A 20,947-nucleotide genomic window follows, 5' to 3' on the forward strand; every position below is an offset into this window, starting at 1 on the left:
AGAATACTGAATCCAGTTGGGCTCTATTGAGAAAGGCGTCGGGGTTCTGCAGAAAAGGCCTACACTCACTAATCATTCTTCCTTTCCTTAGAATTTGTTTTAGTTTCGTGTACAGCCTTTAGCCCTCAGCAGTCTAGACACAGCAAATTAGAAGGCTGGTTGATGCCATCAGAGGCAGAGTAGTGAAAGCAGAGAACAACGGGTTGAGAAACTAACAATAAGGGAAGAAACAGAAAAGAGAAATACAAACTAAAATGACTATAGTTTGGTCCATTTAGTGTGGAGATAAGCTGCCCCACAATTTTCAATAGCCTATTCATTCCTCCATTCGTCCATCCATCCAAACTGTATGGAACGCCTATGGTATTGGACAGGGCCCCTTGTTTCAGACCACAGAACATATTCTATGTTGTTTAAGCAGAGAGGGATTCAGTACAGGCAATAGGGAGCTCACAGAATATCTAGTAAAACTAGAGGGAAACGTTCAATGCTCTACAGCCAGGAATAACAGCAGCTAGATGTATAAAATAGATAACTAATGATTAAAAATAATTCTACTATAAATACCCTTGTTACATATATGTTTATTAACACATGATTTTCTTTAAAGTACATTCTTAAAAATTTAACTTTTAAAAAGAATTGAATATATACCATTAAAGTATCCTGTAGAAAGTGTTTACTGACTTATAATTCCTAGAGTCGTGTATACAGAACATCATCATGCAAAATAAATCCTGATACTTAGTTGGCTAAAAAGGTGTCTTCTTTTAATTTACATTTCTTTGTTTTCTTATGAGATTGCTTTGTCTAACTTTGTTGATTTTTGTATTTCCTCTTTTGCTAATTGTTCACAATCTCTGTTCATTTTTGTATTATGGTATTATTAGTCTTTTACTTACCAATTTATAATAATTCTGCAAAGTTAATCATATGTTGCTTATTTTCTTTCTAAAGTTTGGGTTATTGCTTTTACATGTGCAAATTAAACATTTTTAAATTTTGTTTACAGGAATAGAATCAAATCTAATAGTCTTTTTTAAAATTAATTTATTTATTTATATTTTTGGCTGCGTTGGGTCTTTGTTGCTGCGTGCGGGCTTTCTCTAGTTGCAGCAAGCAGGGGCTACTCTTTGTTGTGGCGCGTGGGCTTCTCATAGTGGTGGCTTCTCTTGTTGCGGAGCACGGGCTCTAGGCGTGTGGGCTTCAGGAGTTGTGGCACACGGGCTCAGTAGTTGTGGCTCGCGGGCTCTAGAGCACAGGCTCAGTAGTTGTGACGCACGGGCTTAGTTGCTCCATGGCATGTGGGATCTTCCCGGACCAGGGCTCAAACCCATACCCCCTGCATTGGCAGGTGGATTCTTAACAAATGCGCCACCAGGGAAGCCCTAATAGTCTTTTATATATGGTTTCTGACTTTGTTTATACGCCTATAAAGACTTTGTCTATTCCAAAAACATTTTAAAAAATTTAAAAAAATAAAATAGATAACTAATGAGAACTTACTGTATAGCACAGGGAACTCTACTCAGTGCTCTGCGGTGACCTAAATGGGAAGGAAATCCAAAAAAGAGGGGATGTATGTATACGTATAGCTGATTCACTTTGCTGTACAGCAGAAACTAACACAACATTGTAAAGCAACTATACTCCAATAAAAATTAATTTTAAAAAAATCATCAGTCAGATTTAAAAACAAAACAAGAAACCCAGACTGTTCTAGTGGAAATCTCACTGCTTCTGCTCCCCAACACTCAGCACCTAAAGATGTGCTGACGCCTTGGACCAGACCCTAGAACCTCCCCCACAGGCCTCAGCACTGTGCTGGCAGGAAAAGCACGGAGGCTGCCCCACCGGGCTCACATCTTCCTTCCAAGACTCTTGCACGTGGGTCTACTTGACAGAGCCCAGGCTACGCACAAGACACCACCTGCAAAGGCATCCATGAAATGTAGCTTTTATCTTTCTTATCTTCACAGTACCCAAAGGCAGCTCCGTGTAGTGTGAGGGAGCTCAAACGGGTGTGAAGCCAGCCAACCCACTGCGTGCTCCTCAGTCTGACCTCCTGGCTTTTCTTACCCATACATACCCTTCTTCTCACACTTAAACTTCCCAATGACGGCAGCAGCACACGCTCCACCTAACCCAACGCAACTGCCCCTCATACGGGCGACAATGCATTTATTCTCTGCCTTCACCTCCACCCCACTCCCACCAAATCCCAGCAGTCACTACACACCTCTGGGTGGTGTTTGTTACCTCTAGTTAATCCCAGTTCATCTTTGTATCCTAGAATTATAAAGTTAACCAGTACCGACTTGCCCTATATAAAATAATAGAAGAAAGGGAAAGAGGAAAATATTGGTTTACATATAAATGTACATATCAGGGCTTCCCTGGTGGTGCAGTGGTTAGGAATCCACCTGCCAATGCAGGGGACACGGGGTCGAGCCCTGGTCCGGGAAGATCCCACATGCCACGGAGCAACTAAGCCTGTGCGCCATAACTACTGAGCCTGCGCTCTAGAGCGTGCGAGCCGCAACGACTGAGCCCGCGCACCTGGAGCCCGTGCTCTGCAACAAGAGAAGCCACCGCAACGAGAAGCCCGCGCACCACAACGAAGAGTAGCCCCCACTCGCCACAACTAGAGAAAGCCTGCATGCAGCAACGAAGACCCAATGCAGCCAAAAATAAATAAATTAAATAAATAAAATTTTAAAAACTGTACATACCACTGGGTGAGGAAGAAAATATGGGGAGCTACTACAGTCCTAGATTCTGCAACTGGTCACAAGCAGGAGTCGTGTTTGTAATTTTCTCATTCTACTACCCTTTCCACCATCCTTTTGTTCTCAGCCAGCACCTCAACTGGTCAAGATGCTATACCTGCTGATATGATCCAAACCGTCTCCGGTTCCTGCTGGGTGTGAGTACTTCTTGATCTCTCAGGTAGGAGATGTTTTAGTCTTCTTTAAATAAGTTTTGCCACTGAACATGCCAGTATTAGAAGGCACTCACAGAGGGAAATCCCTGGCTGTCCAGTGGTTAGGACTCCGTGCTTCCATCGCAGGGGCCAGGGGTTCCGTCCCAGGGGTTCCCTCCCTGCCTGGGGAACTAAGATCCTGCAAGCTGGGCAGTGCAGCCACCCCAAAGAAAATAAAAAGAAAAGAAAGCACTTGCAGGGATGGCCCGGGTTCCAGAAATACTCCTCTGTAATTCCATTGTGAAGAAGCAACTCTATTTTTCTCTAATAAACATGATTAATCACCAGAGCCAACATAGTAATGCCCATTTGGGGTTTTTTTTTTGCCTGTCTGTTCAGTGGCATTAGGAGCCCCAGATAGCCTGGGAGCACTCTTCATTCTCTTAATTTCTAGTTCAGTGGAGTCATTGTTGTTCTTTAGGTGAAAGTATTCATTCTTTGACTATCAAGATCCCTAACCTACTAGAAGCCTAAGCTGTGGAGAAGGAAACAACACTTTTTCACACGGGTGACCATGTATGATTCTAAGAGATGATACTCCCACTTCCATCCTTTGATTGTAGCTACAGAAGAAACAGGACCACATTCTGGCCAGTGACTGAGACCATATATTACATCCTGTAAGACCACGCTCCAACCTTGTAAAGTGTTGTCTGTTAGCTGATGAGGGATTAAGCACCTCCAAGAAGCCGTGAGGACAACTATTTCTAGGTAGTGGAGTATATAGGCTAAGAGCAGGAAATTTTGTACTCATTACCTTATTTATTTATGTCTATTTGTTTAATAAATGAATTTATTTCAGCAAAATAATCTGAAGCAATCTTGTATGGGCTACAATGATGGAAAAATAAGGCATTTGGTCAATTTACACACAATGTTGCTGAAGGAGCATGGCGTGCCAGGAAAGCAGATCCATACCCAGAATAGGTAACTCATCCAGGGAGGACAAATCGCTGCTTTCTCCTTGGTGAAAAGAGTCCAGTGTAACTGGACCTACCACCTCGTTACTGATTGGACCCCCTGGAGCATGGCGCCCTCCTGGGGACTCGGCATTGTCTCTCCTGTGACAGTGGCCAGATTAATCTTGAAAAGAAGAGACTCATGTGGTAGAGTCCATGCACAATTGCCATCCTTGCCACCTGGGCATTTGGTTGATGAGCCCGGCTGGGGAAAGGAGCTGACTGACATCCATAGAGCAGACCACCTTATCATCTCATTACTGAAAACGTCCTTGGCACTGAGTGCCCTTTGGTGAGCAGTCACATGGGACACAAATATCTTGATTCTTTGGCTTATTCCGAAAAGTCCACCCAAATACCTCTTCCCCAAAACTCCTCATTAATCTCCAAATCTTGTTCTTTTCAAGACTTTGACCATCTAGGCAAAACGCTAGCCTTTGCCCCACAGAAATCCAAGAGCTGTTTCTCAATAGCAGAACAGTTACCTGTAAAAGCATCCATACCTTTACTCTAAAACCCTGGAGGTACGAGCTGTGATTTTCCTGATGACGCACGCCATAACGTTCAGCAAGGATCCACACAGACCATAGCCGTACAGGCCACAGACACTCTGAGCACCATTGAATCTGCTGGATCATAAGGAGCAAGTGACTCAGCCGCTTACACTGCAATCTGGACCAGCAGCTGGGCCCCATTTAAAACTGGCAGCTTTATGGGTTATTTGGTAAATGAATCAGAGAAGCAAACTCAAATGTGCTGTATGTTACCTTAAAACTAAAAATATCCACAAAGAGCTGTGCTGTTTTCTTAGGATAGGAAGTTACAATAAGGCAATGGATTCTAGATAACGCACTGAGATGGCAGGCCTCTCAATTTTTGAGGAGCTCATCTCCAACTCCCTGACATATACGTATCTTACCAAGGCATCCAGGGTATCTGCTATTCCTGCTCATCAGCATGATGTCATCAATGCGGACCAGCATGTAGGAAGATGATAGGATCAGTATCTCTGTGATGTAAGTATGACTCACAGCTGGAGAAATGACATAGTCCTGAGGCAAAATGATGAAAGTACGCTGCTATGCCCATCAGGTGAAAGCAAATCTACTGTGGAGTTCTTTCTAGAAAATCCAGGAAGATATGAGGATGGTGTGTAACAGGATGGTGGCCAGGCAGGAGGCGAGACATAGTCAGATGATAGATGTATTTTGAAGGTAGAGCTCATACCACCTGATAATGAATTAGATGAGAAGTAAGAGGAAAAAGAAGAATTAAGGACACGTTTTTGGCTTGAGCAGCTGTGTGAATGTTGCCAAAGACAGAAAAATAAGACTGTGGGAGAATTAGAATTGGTAAATAAGTATGTGTGTGGGGAAATTCAGAGGTCTGGTGTGTACGTGCTAAATTTGAGATGTCTATACTGCTAGATCTAGGAGGAAGCACTGAGCATGCAATGAGATATAAAAGTTAGGAGTTCAAGAGGGCAACCAGGGCTGGAAACATATGTTTGAAAATTAGCTGCATGTAAATAATATTTAAAGCTATCATCTCAGTGTGACTGTAGATAGAGAAATTGGCCCAAGGAAGTGCTCTAGGACATTCCAGCATTAAGCAGTCAGGACATAAAGTTTTCAGCCAGGGAGACTGAGAAGAGCAAAGAAAACCTGGAGAATAATGAAATGTGTAAATGCTGCTGAAAAGTCAAATAAGATGGGAATTAAAAACTGACTGGTGGGACTTCCCTGGTGGTCCAGTGGTTAATACTTCGCCTTCCAATGCAGGCGGTGCAAGTTTGATGCCTGGTCAGGGAGCTAAGATCCCACGTGCCTCGCAGCCAAAAAACCAAAACATAAAAAACAGAAGCAATGTTGTAACAAATTCAATAACGACTTTAAACGTGGTCCACATCAAAAGAAAAAATCTTTCAAAAAAAAACTGGTGTATTTTACAAGGTGATGGACAATAGCAACCTCGACAAGAGCAATTTCAGTGGCTTAGTGGGGATGGATGTCTGGCTAGAGTGAGTCCAAGAAAGAATAGGAGAGGAAGTAGAAATAGCAAGTACAGAGAATGCTTGAGGAATTTTGCTTTAAGAGCAGAATGGGGAGTGACGTCAAGGCAATTTTTTTTTAAATGTATGTTTATGTGCTGATGGAAATGATCCAGTAGAGGGGTAAAATTAATGATGCAGTGATGCATGGTGAAGAGGGATAACTGCTGAGCCAAGTTGTTGAACAGGTGAGGGGAGTGAAATCCACAAGTGGAGGTGTGGCCATGGATGGTAACAGGGAGAATTTATCACCTGCAACAGGAAGTAAAGCAGAACGAGGCACCAGCAGAACTGGTGAGGGGCCTAGGAGGCCATTCTCTTATGACTGCTTCTAATTTCTCATTGAAATAAGAAGCCACAACATCAGTTAAGAGTGAGCAAGAAGGTGGGATACAGAGAGTTGGGGAGAGAGAAGAGGGTGTAAAATAGACATCTCAGAGGGTGAAAGAGAGTAAGAAACTCAGTTCTTTACAGGAAAAGTATTTTATAAGCATAGTGTAGTCTTTGGTTCTGAGTTGGTTTTTAAAGCCAGACACATGTTCAGAAAACACAGTCCCAAGAAACACAGAAAAGAGGAGAAATGAAAAATTAAGGTCTCTTTTTTCTAGTATGGAAGATGTTAAAGCATGTACACACTGCTTTGTTCGGGATTTCCAGTTTGTGGCAGAGATTGTGACGCTAACCAAGTATTCCCTCTCTTCTCCCACATCTCCCTGAGCCACGCAGTTACGTGGGGCCGTGTAATTCGTTCTGGCCAAAGGACTATGAGTAGAAATACTGTATCAAAACAGAGTGCATCCTCCTAGAGAAACGGAAATAAAAACAAAAATAAACAAATGGGACCTAATGAAACTTAAAAGCTTTTGCACAGCAAAGGAAACCATGAACAAGACCAAAAGACAACCCTCAGAATGGAGAAAATATTTGCAAATGAAGCAACTGACAAAGGATTAATCTCCAAAATATACAAGCAGCTCATGCAGCTCAATATCAAAAAAAAAAAAAAAAACCCAATCCAAAAATGGGCAGAAGACCTAAATAGACATTTCTCCAAAGAAGATATACAGATTGCCAACAAACACATGAAAGACTGTTCAACATCATTAATCATTAGAGAAATGCAAATCAAAACTACAATGAGATACCATCTCACACTGGTCAGAATGGCCATCATCAAACAATCTAGAAACAATAAATGCTGGAGAGGGTGTGGAGAAAAGGGAACACTCTTGCACTGTTGGTGGGAATGTAAATTGATACAGCCACTATGGAGAACAGTATGGAGGTTCCTTAAAAAACTAAAAATAGGGCTTCCCTGGTGGTGCAGTGGTTAAGAATCTGCCTGCCAATGCAGGGGACACGGGTTCGAGCCCTGGTCTGGGAAGATCCCACATGCCGCAGAGCAACTAGGCCTGTGAGCCACAACTACTGAGCCTGCGTGTCTGGAGCCTGTGCTCCGCAACAAGAGAAGCCACGATAGTGAGAGGCCCGCGCACCGCGATGAAGAGTGGCCCCCACTTGCTGCAACTAGAGAAAGCCCTCGCACAGAAACGAAGACCCAACACAGCCAAAAATAAATAAATAAATAAATAAAAATTGTATTAAAAAAAAAACCAAAAACTAAAAATAGAATTACCATACGACCCAGCAATCCCACTACTGGGCATATACCCTGAGAAAACCATAATTCAAAAAGAGACATGTACCAAAATGTTCATTGCAGCTCTATTTACTATAGCCAGGACATGGAAGCAACCTAAGTGTCCATCAACAGATGAATGGATAAAGAAGACGTGGCACATATATACAATGGAATATTACTCAGCCATAAAAAGAAACGAAATTGAGTTATTTGTAGTGAGGTGGATGGACCTAGAGTCTGTCATACAGAGTGAAGTAAGTCAGAAAGAGAAAAACAAATACCGTATGCTGACACATATATATGGAATCTAAGAAAAAAAAAAAAAAAGGTCATGAAGAACCTAGGGGTAAGACGGGAATAAAGACACAGATCTACTAGAGAATGGACTTGAGGATATGGGGAGGGGGAAGGGTAAGCTGTGACAAAGTGAGAGAGTGGCATGGACATATATACACTACCAAACGTAAAATAGATAGCTAGTGGGAAGCATCCGCATAGCACAGGGAGATCAGCATGGTGCTTTGTGACCACCTAGAGGGGTGGGATAGGGAGGGTGGGAGGGAGGAGACGCAAGAGGGAAGAGATATGGGAACATATGTATATGTATAACTGATTCACTTTATTATAAAGCAGAAACTAACACACCACTGTAAAGCAATTATACTCCAATAAAGATGTTAAAAAAAACAAACAAAAAAAAAACAGAGTGCATGAACCTCAGCTGTCTCTTCCCTGCCACAGTGACTAAGGACACCACGTGCTTCAGATGGTTCAGTTACAAGACGGTGGAGTCTCTAATAGCCTGAGTCGCTGAAAGACATTGTGGAGCAGAGCCTCCTATCAGCCCACAATGAGTATGAATCATGAATGAAACAAACAGCTATTATTGTCTTAAGCCACTGGAGTTTTAGGGTGGTTTGTGATCCCAAGTCACTATTTCTAACTCGGTCTATCCTAATACAGTCAATATGGAAAGCTTTTGAATTTTTCTAGTATTTGATATGTAATTGCAACTTAAGGATGACTACAACCTTTGAATCCTTCACGAGATAATGATGCGGTCCTTCTTGTAGTGAAACTCATTCAGAATGAAATCACCTTTATGGAATTCCATCAGTGAAATGATAAGCTGGTATAGACTCAAGCCATCTTCTGACTTTATCCCTTCTGTTAGTTTAAATTTCATGGTTGCAAACTTGGTTCATTAGAAATGACTCATAGGCTTCCCTGGTGGTGCAGTGGTTGAGAATCCGCCTGCCAATGCAGGCGACACGAGTTCGAGCCCTGGGCCAGGAAGATCCCACATGTCGTGGAGCAACTAAGGCCGTGTGCCACAACTACTGAGCCTGTGCTCTAGAGCCCTCGAGCCCCAACTACTGAAGCCTGCGCGCCTAGAGCCTGTGCTCTGCAACAAGAGAAGCCACCGCAATGAGAAGCCCGCGCATCGCAATGAAGAGTAGCCCCTGCTCGCCACAACTAGAGAAAAGCCCGCGCGCAGCAATGAAGACCTGACGCAGCCAAAAATACATAAATAAATAAATCTATAAAAAAAAAAAAAGAAATGACTCATAGACAAATATTTAAAAGATATATGAAAAAGGAATCTGAGCGACCACAATTATATAGATAAGGATAATGAAGACTGGGACATGTCCTGAGGGGGCAGGACCTTTTCTGCCTTACTGCTCGTGGGATGCTTCCACGTGGCCTGAGGAAGAAAATACTTTCAAAGCCCTGGCCTGTCACTGTGGGACCTACCTGCTGTAGCTCCAGTCTACCTGAGGGAAAAAACACATTCCCATACTTAACTCCATCTTATGAAAGACAGAACCTTTTCCTTATGTTCTTCAGGGACCAGTTGATTTGAACGCTGGCCCTGCCACTTAATAATTAAGTCATCCTGGACATTCTACTTATTGCTCCGAGCCTGGTCTCCACATCTGATCTTGCATTTGGTCATCTGAGGAGGAGAATAAACTGATTTAAGCACACCAGCCATGGAGTAAGGCTGCCCGGGCACAGCACCCGGCTCCACTGTTCACTCTCTGTGTGCTTTACCTGAGCCTCTGTTCCCTCCTCGATAATCAGGACAAGAGAGTCTCTTACTCATCCATCTTACGGCACTGTTTGAGGATTGTACTGGATTACGTACATTCAGTGCTTAGCACGTAGTAGATAGTCAATAAATGGAACTTATTATGATTATATGGAAATGATACTAAACTTTTAGTGCTGTGAGGATTAGGAATAACATATATAAAGCACATGGAAAAGATGTAATCAATGGGCAGGAAGGGGAGACAGAATAGATGCTACCTCCCCCATTTCTGAGAAGACACCGGAAAGAAAGCCCCCATAGGCACTTAGCCACTGGGGGGCCAGTTCAGTTGCCACAGTTGGGAGTCTAGGGGGCAGCCCCCAGCACCAGGATTGGGACAACCCCGCCACCATGTGACAGCTGTCTGAAAGTGACCTGACTGTGCCCCTGACTGATGTCCGCCACCGTGGACCATCACTTCAGCCCACCAGGCCGCACCCAGCTGCCCACTATCCACCGTGCCCACAATTCCAGACAGCCAAGCATCCCACTCCCACCACCCCTGGCCTGGCCTTGGCACTGTCCTACTTTCCTCCCACGTGTTCTGACTTCTTTCTGGGGGAGGCGAAAAACATGTAAGCATTATCTCTATTTCATGACACCATTACACTCACTTTCGAGCAGAAAGCAGCCAGTAGTGGTTACTTTCATACTTCGTGTTACTCTAAATGTATTCCAATAAGGGAAAAGAGTGAATTTCAAACAGAAATTAATAGTATAATCAAGCATAATCGTTTAAGATCCTTTCTGCGTAAATATCAAAAGCAAAAACTATTATATTCACATCATGAAGGTTACAGTTAAACAGCAATGCTGAATCTTCTGATAATGACAGCCCCCCAAACATTTTGATGTTAGGCAGGTCCTTCATTATCTTATCCCATCTTCAACAGTCCTTCAAGGTCCAGTTTCTCTACTCGGATTACAACATATTCTAAATATAAACAAGGAAGGAAAACTCTTAGAAAATGTCTTAATATTAAAAAATAAAACAGGACTTCCCTGGCGGTCCAGTGTTAAGACTCCGTGCTCCCAATGCAGGGGGCATGAGTTCGATCCCTTGTCGGGGAACTAAGATCCCGCATGCCATGCCACGCGGCCAAGAAAGCAATAAAATAAAATAAAATAATTAAAAATAAATAAATAAGTAAGTAAAAATAAAACAGATCTGAACCTCCTTTTAAAACTCTGAACTCTGTAACACTAGTATAGGTGACTACCCCTTTCCCAGCACAATACATTTCAGGATAGCAGTGTATCTTATATAACAGAGATTATGGAAGAAAATGTTGAGGTTTTGGAGGAAAGGAAGGAATTCTTAGAAGAGAGCTGAAATTTCCACCAGTGTAACTTCATTTATGACTCATTATATTTTACAATGAAAATATTCAGTTTTGTTTTGTATTATAAGTTGGTTTACAAAATACCCCCATCTGGGACTCCCAAACCCTGGGGCTCTTTTGCTTGATAGGTGCCGGGTTGCAAAACACAAAGTACCCATCCTGACTATGGTTCCAGCTGCTTTGATCCAAAACGTAGCCAATCGTGGGTTTAGCTCCCCCTGGAGGTGGTGCATGAACTTAACACACATAAACTACATTCAAGTTGAAAGGGATCCTAGGGTTTATCTAGTTAAAAACCTTCCTTTTACAAATGTGGAAATTAAGGCTTAGAGGGGATAAGGGTGTGACTGCGCAAGGCTCATGGTGGGGAGTAGCTGAGCAAAGAACAGAACCCAGGTCTCTGGCCTCAAGCTGATTTAAACATCCACACTGCCTGTACACAAGTGGAGATGGAAAAACAACACCCCCGCCCCCATCCCAAGCTTCCAGCCTTTCAGAGTCTCGTGAGATATTTTGTCTGTACAATTTTAATATCAAATGGTCAAATCCTTGGCCTGGACGCTTAGAATTGGGTTGCAAGACAATGCAGACGCTGGGTCCACCAAGACCTACCCAATCCAACTCGGGGCCCGGCCTGTTTTCACCTGCTCCCTGGGCACCTCACCTACGTGGCCAGACTTGGGGTCACAGTCATAGGGAATCTGGGAACATAAGGAAAAATCTGTTTCTCTGCAGGCCGAAATGTGACAGAGGAGAGATTTTCTTCCTCAGTGGGCCTGTTCCTGAGTCACTACCAAGATGAATATGTTTATTTGCTAGTCGTGATTGTCCCTCCCCCTTCGGGACCTCAGCATTCCCCAGGAAGGTTCTACGTGGCAGCCTTACCTTAGTGAGCTCACTGCAAGCCCAGGGCTGGCCCTCGGTGTGACTTTCTGGTATATTGTGACATGGGATCCACCTTTCAGGGGTGTGCTTATATTAGCCAAGCTCCCAGAGGCTGCCTCTTTACCCGGAGAAATATAACCATCCACCCACGAGACCTTCAGATGTTCATCCCTGGAGGCTCCATGGCTTGGTCAACACGGAATCAGAGCAAGGGCAGGCAGCCAGACGGCCCTGATTGCTGGTGGCATTAAGTTTGATAAGTGGAAACTTCCATCCTTGGGTGTGGGCTAGCACCACGGGCTCTCCCAGGCTCAGGTCCCCATCCACCCAGAGTCCCTACACCCTCTGTGTCTCTCATGTGTCTTTATGCTTCCAGGGCAGACCCAATTCTGCGGAGTCCAGTCTAGCCATAGTCTGGGGCGTTATTTACAAATAGCAGAGGGGAAACAATCTAAATGTCTATCAGTAAGGATCTAGTTTAAAAAATTATGATTTATCCATATAATAACAACTTAGGGCACTTTTCTAAACTGAAGATTTATATGTACTGACATAAAAGAGTGTCTAAAATATGTTGTGAAGTAGAAAAAAAACCGACAGAGAACAATATATAACGTGCTACCATATGCTTTTTAGAAGGGTATGTGTACATGTATATATGCTCACACATCACACACACACTTACATGTGCATAGACTTTCTCTGGAAGGACATACGAGACACTGGTAATATAATTGCTGCTGGAGATGAGAATTAGAGGAATGAGGACCAAGAATGAGAGGGAGGGACTTCCCTCGGGGTCCAGGGGCTAAGACACCGCGCTCCCAATGCAGGGGGCCTGGATTTGATCCCTGGTCAGGGAACTATATCCCACATGCATGCTGCAACTAAGAGTTCGCATGCCACAACAACTAAAGATCCGGCATGCTGCAACTAAGACCCGGTGCAGCCAAAATAAATAAATAAATAATAATTAAAAAAAGAATGGGAGGGAGAATTACTTTTTACTACACATTAAAAGACATATAATTTTTTTCAATTTTCAACCTGGTTATTGTAATGCAAATCGATTTTCTTTTTCAAAAATATTAACAAAATGGATATAGCACAAAACCCAAATGAGAAGCATTCAGGAGTTAAGAGTGATGGGTCAGAAGGGAAGCCATTCCTCCGAAAGGGAACCGCATAAGCAAAGGCCAAGGGGCGCAGAGAGCCCAGCACATGGGACAGCTGCACACAGTCTACCTGGCTGGGGCTGGGGACGGGAGCTGGGGCCAGGGCACCATGGCCTGAAGTGCCAGCTAAGACTTTGGATCTCATTCTGAAAATGATGGGCCATCACTAAGTGTCACTGAGCAGGGCAGTGATATGACCAGAGTGCATTTTAGAAAGGCCACGCCCAGCCCGCATGGAAGAGCTACCAATGAAGCAGTGAAAGGGCAGCCATGAAGGGACCCGCCAGAGAATTCTGGAAGCAGAGATGGATCAGGACGTGGAAGGCCTTGCCCTTTGGATGTGACAACCAAGAGGTTACTGTGAATGAGGCCAGAGATACTTAGGAGGCATGGACAGAGGGGAAATGAGAGATGAAGGGTAGATAGACAAAAGGCCAGTGGCTCCCAGAATTTTGGATGTTGTAAAACCAGCAAAATGTTTAGAAATCAAACAAAACAACAATTAAGAACCAAAATAAGATTGCCGACTTTTTAATTTGCCAAGTAAGGAAAATTTGTTAAAATTATCACATTTTAATACCACTATTTTATAAAAGAAGGAACATTTTAAATCTCCCCCAAATAGGAAGGCCTAACCTCTGTTAAAGAATGGTCATTTAAATGGAATGAATTTAGCTTGATGACAAACTCTTCACATCACCCTTACTGTTCCCATTTTATCACAGAGTATAAAATCTCAGTAGGATGAATGGTGCTGGTTTGCTGAGTGTGAACTGCTATGTAAACCCTTATTTTCACAAACAGGGAAGGAAAGAGATTGAATAAGAATAGAGTGGAGAGTTTTTGTTTTTTGAAGGATGAGATTGATTTAAGAAAAGTCAATGTACCGAGAGGAAAAACCAATTGAAAGAGACCTTTAGAAATAGGCACTAAATGTAACGTAGTATCCCAGATTGGATCCTGAAACACCAAAAGGATATTAGTAGAAAAACTGATGAAATACAAATCAAGTCTGTGGTTTAGTTAATATTATTGTAGCAATATTAACTGCTGAGTTTTGATAAAATGTCCCAGGTTATGTAAGATGTTAGCATTAGGGGAAGCTGAGTGAAGGGTATAGGCAAACTCTCTGCATTATATTTACAACACTTTTATAAATCTAAAATTATTTATAAATAAAAAGTAAAAAATATACAACAACAACCACACAGAAGAGAAAGGAGGTAAGTGACAACCTGAAATCCTTTGGGTTGGAACTTGGAGCTGGGTGGCAGGTGGCACTGGCCTTGAACAGGAAGGAAACCTCCCTCCCTGGAACCACAGGAAAAAGTGGGACCGGGATACAATTAATTTGCTAATAAATGTGCCCCCAAAAGTTTGAAATAGAAGACTCTTCCTTAATAAAATAATTTAATAACTGAGGGGGCAAAACAGTAAATGAAAGTGGTTTATAAATGAAGGGGAAAATATGTAAATGGAACATATAATGTTTGGACTAACAACAGAAATGAATGGTTAATATCACACAGAAAGAAAAAAGCAGCAGCCTTGGATCATATTCCATCTTCGAATAATTCTGCTCTGTGAGGATTCTGAGGGCTGAAATCAGCAACCTAGAAAAGCCTTACCTTAGAGCGCCGGGTAAATTATGGAGGCTATTTTCAAGATTGCGCTAAAATAATGGCAGGACATTGAGAGGCAGAGGAATAGAAAGTGGAAATGAGCAAAACCCGGAGGGGAGTCAGCTGCTCCAAGTAAGGAATCGCCAAGTAAGGAATCAATTTCACAAGACACTGCAGTCGCCGCCATTTCCTATCGAATCCTTCCATTTACTCTCAGGACAAACCCAGGCCCTGGCAGAAGCTTTTAATACATTCCCACTACTATATTTTATTCACTTAAAACTCTCCTTCAGGGATGATCATTTTGTAACATATAGAAATAGCAAATCATCATACTATGCTCCTGGAACTAACAGAGTGTTGTTGGTCAATTACACATCAATTAAAAAACAAAAAACCAAACAGCAAACAAACAAAAATCCTCCTTCATTTAAAGCATGAATAATCAGCTTCTTAGCAGCAGCAAGTACAAAATCTTAACTTTAATACATTTTTTTAAAGGGCAAAAAAAATACAGTATAATGATATTCATAATACTTGTTTCTGGCCCTCCATTTTAGGGGGGAAAATCAAGTATACATGTTTTTGTACTCAAAAGGGGTATATTACGTAATACAGATTGTAAACTTAAAATTAATATATAAAAATCAAGGAATTGTATTGCATTACTGTGAAAAAAATGTTGACTTTTTAGATAATAAGATTATGATTTGAATCATCTTGGGAGATGCTGCAGATTCTTGTATAAATGGACGTCGCCCTGGTGAGACAGGCTGGGACCTGGGACCCCTTGCTGGGAGCTGGGACCCTTTGCTACAGTGCTGCAATGCTTGCACCTGGACACACCTCTCCTTGAGCAACCCAATACAAAGAAACTGTATGGGACTAAAAATAACTGCATGCATGTGCAGCTGGGACAAATTGTGGACAAAAGATACAAAGAGACCAAAAAAAACCCAACTGCCACTTTTGAAGGGCCTGGAGCAAAACCAGGGTACTGCGCATGCCCCCTGCACACAACACTACCTAAGGGGTGGGCAAAACACCTAAGCCACCCCTCCAGCTCGACCCCTGGACACACCCCTACCCTCACCCCATGTAAGCAACAAGCTTGCCCCCCACTCAGGGAGCGAGCAAACAAGGGAAACTGTTGTTTGTTCTCGCTACCCACTACTGCAGCAGGGGCCCCAATAAAGCCTTGACTGAATTTCTTGTCTGGCCTCTAGTCAATTTCTATTGATTGGGGAAGGCCAAGACCTTCTACCTTGTACCTCTGTACCTTCTTACCAAGTCTTTGTACCTTGTCCACATTTCCCTTGTTGAATTGCTCACACTACCTGGTTGGTGACACTGGTACATTACAGCTAAATAGTGAGTTAGGGTTCTTCAGCTGCAAGCAACAAACTCCACCTCTGATTAACTTAAGCCAAAAAGGATTAAACGGAAGGATAGTATGTGTGTGTTTAGGACATGACAGGGCTCTAGAATTGAAGGAATAGCTGAAGGGGCAGGAACCAAGGCACCTTCCAGGATCCAGGGAGAGGAACTAATAATAGTTGCATCAAGGCCCTAACATTGGTTGAAATCAGCACTAACTGTGTTTTCCATTCCTGTGTCCTTCTGCTGAGGATTCAAAGTGAGAGAGTCTATTTGGTGAGTTTGGGGCATGGGGAAAAACAGGGCACTACAACGAACAGTGCCTCAGAATCACCCATAGTGGGAGATAGGTAATTCAGAAAAGGGCTTTTACTGGAAGAAATGGAAATGGCTGGGGAGTAATCACCTCCTTCCTTCTTCTTTTATGCTATCATGCCTCTGCCTGAGTTTCTGCGTGGACTTGGAATGCCCCTTTGACCTGGAATGCCCCTAGCTAGCCAGACCACCTGATGAACTCCTATTTTCCCCCTCAAAACCCAGAAAAAATAACCCACTTCTGTGAAGCCAGGCAGAGGAAATCACCTTGCACTGTCTTAGTACCTTGTTCACACTTCCCTTGTTCAATTGCTCACACTACATTGTGATGATTTGTACCTGTATGGCTCTCTCCTATTAGACTATAATTTCCTTGAGGGCAAGAATAATGTCTTTTCAACTCTGTTGCCTCTGTGCCTAGGACAGTACCTGTCATAAAATAAGTATTCAACAAAAGCTTGCTGAAATAAATGCAAATAATAAACCACTTCTATATTAAAAAAAAAAAAAACCTGAAACAAAATTAAACAACTTTGAGGAAGCACAAGGAAAATCCTATACAGACCCAAAATAATTTGACTGTTACCTTTGCAAACCTGCGGGATGTTTGAGAAAGCCTGGCAATGTCTTCAAGATCCAGATAAGAAAGGATACTCAGGAGCAAATCGTCTGAGAGCCATTCAAGGAAGTCAGATTTACCTTTGCATAAACTGAAGACATAGTCTAATATTCTTGCACCAAATATTAAGGCAATTTGAACTGTAATTCAAAGAAGCCAACAAAACAACACAGTTATCATGTGTAGTCACATAAAAACTATGATCATTATCAGTAAGACAAGCTTTGGGGCATTTTCCCCCTGAGAGTGATAGATTTTGCTGAGTCATTCCTGCTTTCACCAAGCTGCCTTTGGGACCAATGGCATGTATTTACAAGGCATGTATTTCCAACAGCTGTCCTTGCCCTGAGATCACAATCTTTTAGGTACACTCACTGTTTAACACGGTGATGGACTGCGTCAAATTCCAGTCCAGACAACTGACTTAACCAGTCTCAGTGTCATCCTCATCTTCATCCTCCCAATCTCCATGACTGGGCAAAGATGCTGGTTCATGTCTTTTTTTTCTACCCCTCCCCCCCTTCCCCAAATTGGTGTGAAACATTAATATCTCTTGATTTTAATTGACTTTTGTTCTCTTATTGTTATACATTGTTTCTCTATGAAACTTTCTTCCTTCTTCTTTACCTTCTTTCATTCCCACGTTTACATAATAAAAAAAAAAATAGAAAGAGGCAAAGGAAAAAATAGAGGCATATTTCATGAAAATTGTGTCAACTTTTGCCTATTGTTTTTCCTATCTTTTCAGTTATTTCCAAAATAGGAAATAGTTCACAAAGAATCAACCAACACTATGATCTACCCAAATGTGTTTAATGTAGGAGAAAACAGGGTTGGGTTTTTTTTTTTTTTTTTTTTTTACCCCAGCTCTCTGAATAACTAAGAAATGGCTAATAAATAATAAAACATGTTTGGAAGGATACATATTCAAATTATAACAGTGATTAAATCCAGGTGGTGGTTTTTACTTTCTTCCTTTTGCTTATCTGTATTTTGTAATCTTTCCGTAATATATTACCATGTAATTTTTTAAAATCTAGGATAAGTGGATGAAAGGAAGGAAGGAAAGAAAGAAGGGAGGAAGGCTCCCTCTTTTTATGAGAAAGGAAAGTGGGGTTATAACGGAGTATGCATGTGGATTCCAGTGGTCCCAAAGCTGGGGACTTTCTTAGTCTCTTGAAGCTCATTTTTCCACTTCTGCCTCTGAAAGCACCACTATATCTAGCTTTTCCGGAGACCTTCTCTTAGAACAGAGAGAGTGCACTCTCTACAGCGAACTAACTGTCCAAGATTTGGCTACCACCTTCCTTCCCAACCTGGAACACTCCTTCTGGGGCAAGTGGGATGGAACTGTCAAGAATACCCAGCTCCCTGCAGAAGCAGGCAGATCGGTGATCCTAAAGGTAGATGGATCTCCAATCTCAAAATGGATGTAAGGTGTGGGCTATGTTTATGTAAAAGCTCCAATTGTGCTAACTTGGAAGAGCCTCCACATAAGATTTCTCTCCAAAACTGGTTAGTCCAGATTTCTAGAGGCATTAAGGGTTTTATTTGCTTCTAAATTCCAAGTGCTTCCAATTCAAAGCACTTCTAAAGTCCAAAGGTTTTCTTGGGGGGTGGAAAATAGCCCTTCAAAAACTCAACCTAAAAGGGTAGATGTTATGAAGAACGCTTGACTCACCAGCAGGATAAGGAGAAAAAGCAGCGCTTGTTTATTGGAAAAACAAAACAAAACGAAACCCTTAGTACAGTAACATTTCCTTAAAATAATTGTAGATGTTTCAACATTTTAAAATTCCAGGAAAGCATACTCCAAGCATGTTCAGATGTACTTTAGAAAGTCCCTGGCGGTCCAGTTAGGACTCTGTGCTTTCACTGCTGAGGGCCCAGGTTCAATCCCTGGCTGGGGAACTAAGATCCCACAAGCCGTGCAGACAAAAAAAAAAAAAAAAAGTCTCTACCAATAAAGTCTTTTAAATGTTAAATTTAAAATTATAAAAGGACACATACACCTAAGTATGTAACATGATAGTTTCAAAGTGTATAGGTATTGGGGTCCTCAGAAAAAATTTTTTTTGCTTGTTTGTGTTTTTTATGTAACCAACATCTACATCCCTGACCAGGGATGGAGCCCAGGGCCGCAGCAGTGACAGCCCCAAGTCCTAACCGCTGGACCACCAGGGAATTCCCACATCTGTTTCTTTTAAAATAAGGAAAACAGGGACTTCCCTGGTGGCGTAGTGGTTAAGAATCCGCCTGCCAATGCAGGAGACAAGGGTTCGGTCCCTGGTCTGGGAGGATCCTGCATGCTGCAGAGCGGCTGAGGCCCTGTGCCACAACTACTGAGCCCGCGCCTACAGCCTGTGCTCTGCGGCAGGAGAGGCCACCGCAATGAGAGGCACCCGCACCTCGGGGAAGAGTGGCCCCCGCTCGCCACAACTAGAAAGGGCCCACGCGTAGCAACGAAGACTCAAAGCAGCCAAAAATAAATAAATAAAATACATAAATAAATAAATAAAATAAGGAAAACAGTGTTAAAACAAACTCCATTTTGAAAAGTAAAATCAGCTCCTTCGTGTTGGATTATGTGGCAGCCAGCCTCCAAGAGAGCTCCTGATTCTCTCCTCTTGGATTCATGCCCTTGTGTGTTCCCAGCCCACACTGAATTAGGGCTGACCTGTGTAACCAATAGGATATTGCAAAAATACCCCAGGACTAGGTCACAAAAGACTTTGGGGCTTCTGTCTTGCTGTCTTGGATCACTCACTCTGGGAGAAGCCAACTGCCGTGTCCTAACACTACTCTGCAGCACCATGGAGAGGTCCATGGGGAAGGAAATTGAATCAGCCAGGTGTGCGAGCCATCATGGAACTGGATTCTCCAGCTCCAACCAAGCCTTCAGTTGACTGGGGTCCCAGGCAACATCATGCGAGACCCTGGATCAGAACAGCCGGGGTAAGCTGCTCCCAAATTCCTGACCCAACTCTCTGAGTTAATAGACATTTATTATTGGTTTAAGCCATTGGGTTTGGGGGTAATTTGTTACACAACAATAGACAATAAAGATTTAGGTACCTGCAAGTGTTGCGGTACCACGGTGGAAACCCAGGATGTGGGAATGGCTTTGAAATTCAAAAGTACGTGGAGATTTGAACGAGCTTGAGGAGAGTGTTAGTGAAAGTCTGAAAAGCCTTCAGTAAGTAGCAGAATAAGTAAATAATATCTGCTAATAAAAGCCTGATGGACTCTGAGGAGGCTTTATACGTGAGGGCTTAAAGAAAAGTGAGGAAATTATTATTAAAAAACTGGAGAAAGGTGGAAGAAAACTGGAGGAAAGGGAATCCTTGCTATGTAGTGGCAGAAAGTTTAGCAGTATTGTTGCCTGCTGTAATATGGAAAGTAGGAAATATTCCTGGTGGGTGTGTGACTTGGCTAAGAAGATTTCCAAGCAGAGTGTTGTTGAACATGTGGCCTGATTTCTTCTTGCTGCTTGAAGTAAAATGTGAGCAGAAAGAGATAAGCTGAAGGAAGGTCTCTTAAAAAGGAGCCAGGATTTGCTGGTTTTGAACCTTCTCTGCCTCTTCGGATGGCAAGCAACGCTGAAGTTAAGAAATGACTCCCAGGCAAAGATCAAATCCAGAGCAGTGTCAGGAAAACATGGTATAAAGACGATGCTGAGAGTGTGGCTGGAAAATGCTTTGTTAAGAACCATTCAGTGATATTGTAGCACTTCCAAGAAGCTTAAGGGTATGGTCACTCAGGAGTCAAGGACAGAAACCCAAAATAAAGAAGGGCTTATCGCAAAAAGATGTGTAGGTGTGGTTTTGTCTAATGGAGTGAACCCCAATAAGAATAATAGACGACACACAAAGTTTTTAA

At 42.6% G+C, this 20,947-nt stretch overlaps 1 protein-coding gene across 1 annotated transcript in view; it reads right to left on the bottom strand.

Moving 5' to 3' along the window:
• FBXO36 (F-box protein 36) overlaps positions 1 to 20,947 on the bottom strand; it is a 98,378-nt gene that overhangs the window by 2,439 nt on the left and 74,992 nt on the right. The window contains exon 3 of the mRNA XM_068544296.1: positions 17,036 to 17,208. Coding sequence (XP_068400397.1) covers positions 17,036 to 17,208 — 173 coding nt within the window. The remainder of the gene's footprint in view (positions 1 to 17,035; positions 17,209 to 20,947) is intronic.

Source organism: Eschrichtius robustus, chromosome 5 (assembly GCF_028021215.1).
Source record: "Eschrichtius robustus isolate mEscRob2 chromosome 5, mEscRob2.pri, whole genome shotgun sequence".
NCBI classification, from domain to species: Eukaryota; Metazoa; Chordata; class Mammalia; order Artiodactyla; family Eschrichtiidae; genus Eschrichtius; species Eschrichtius robustus.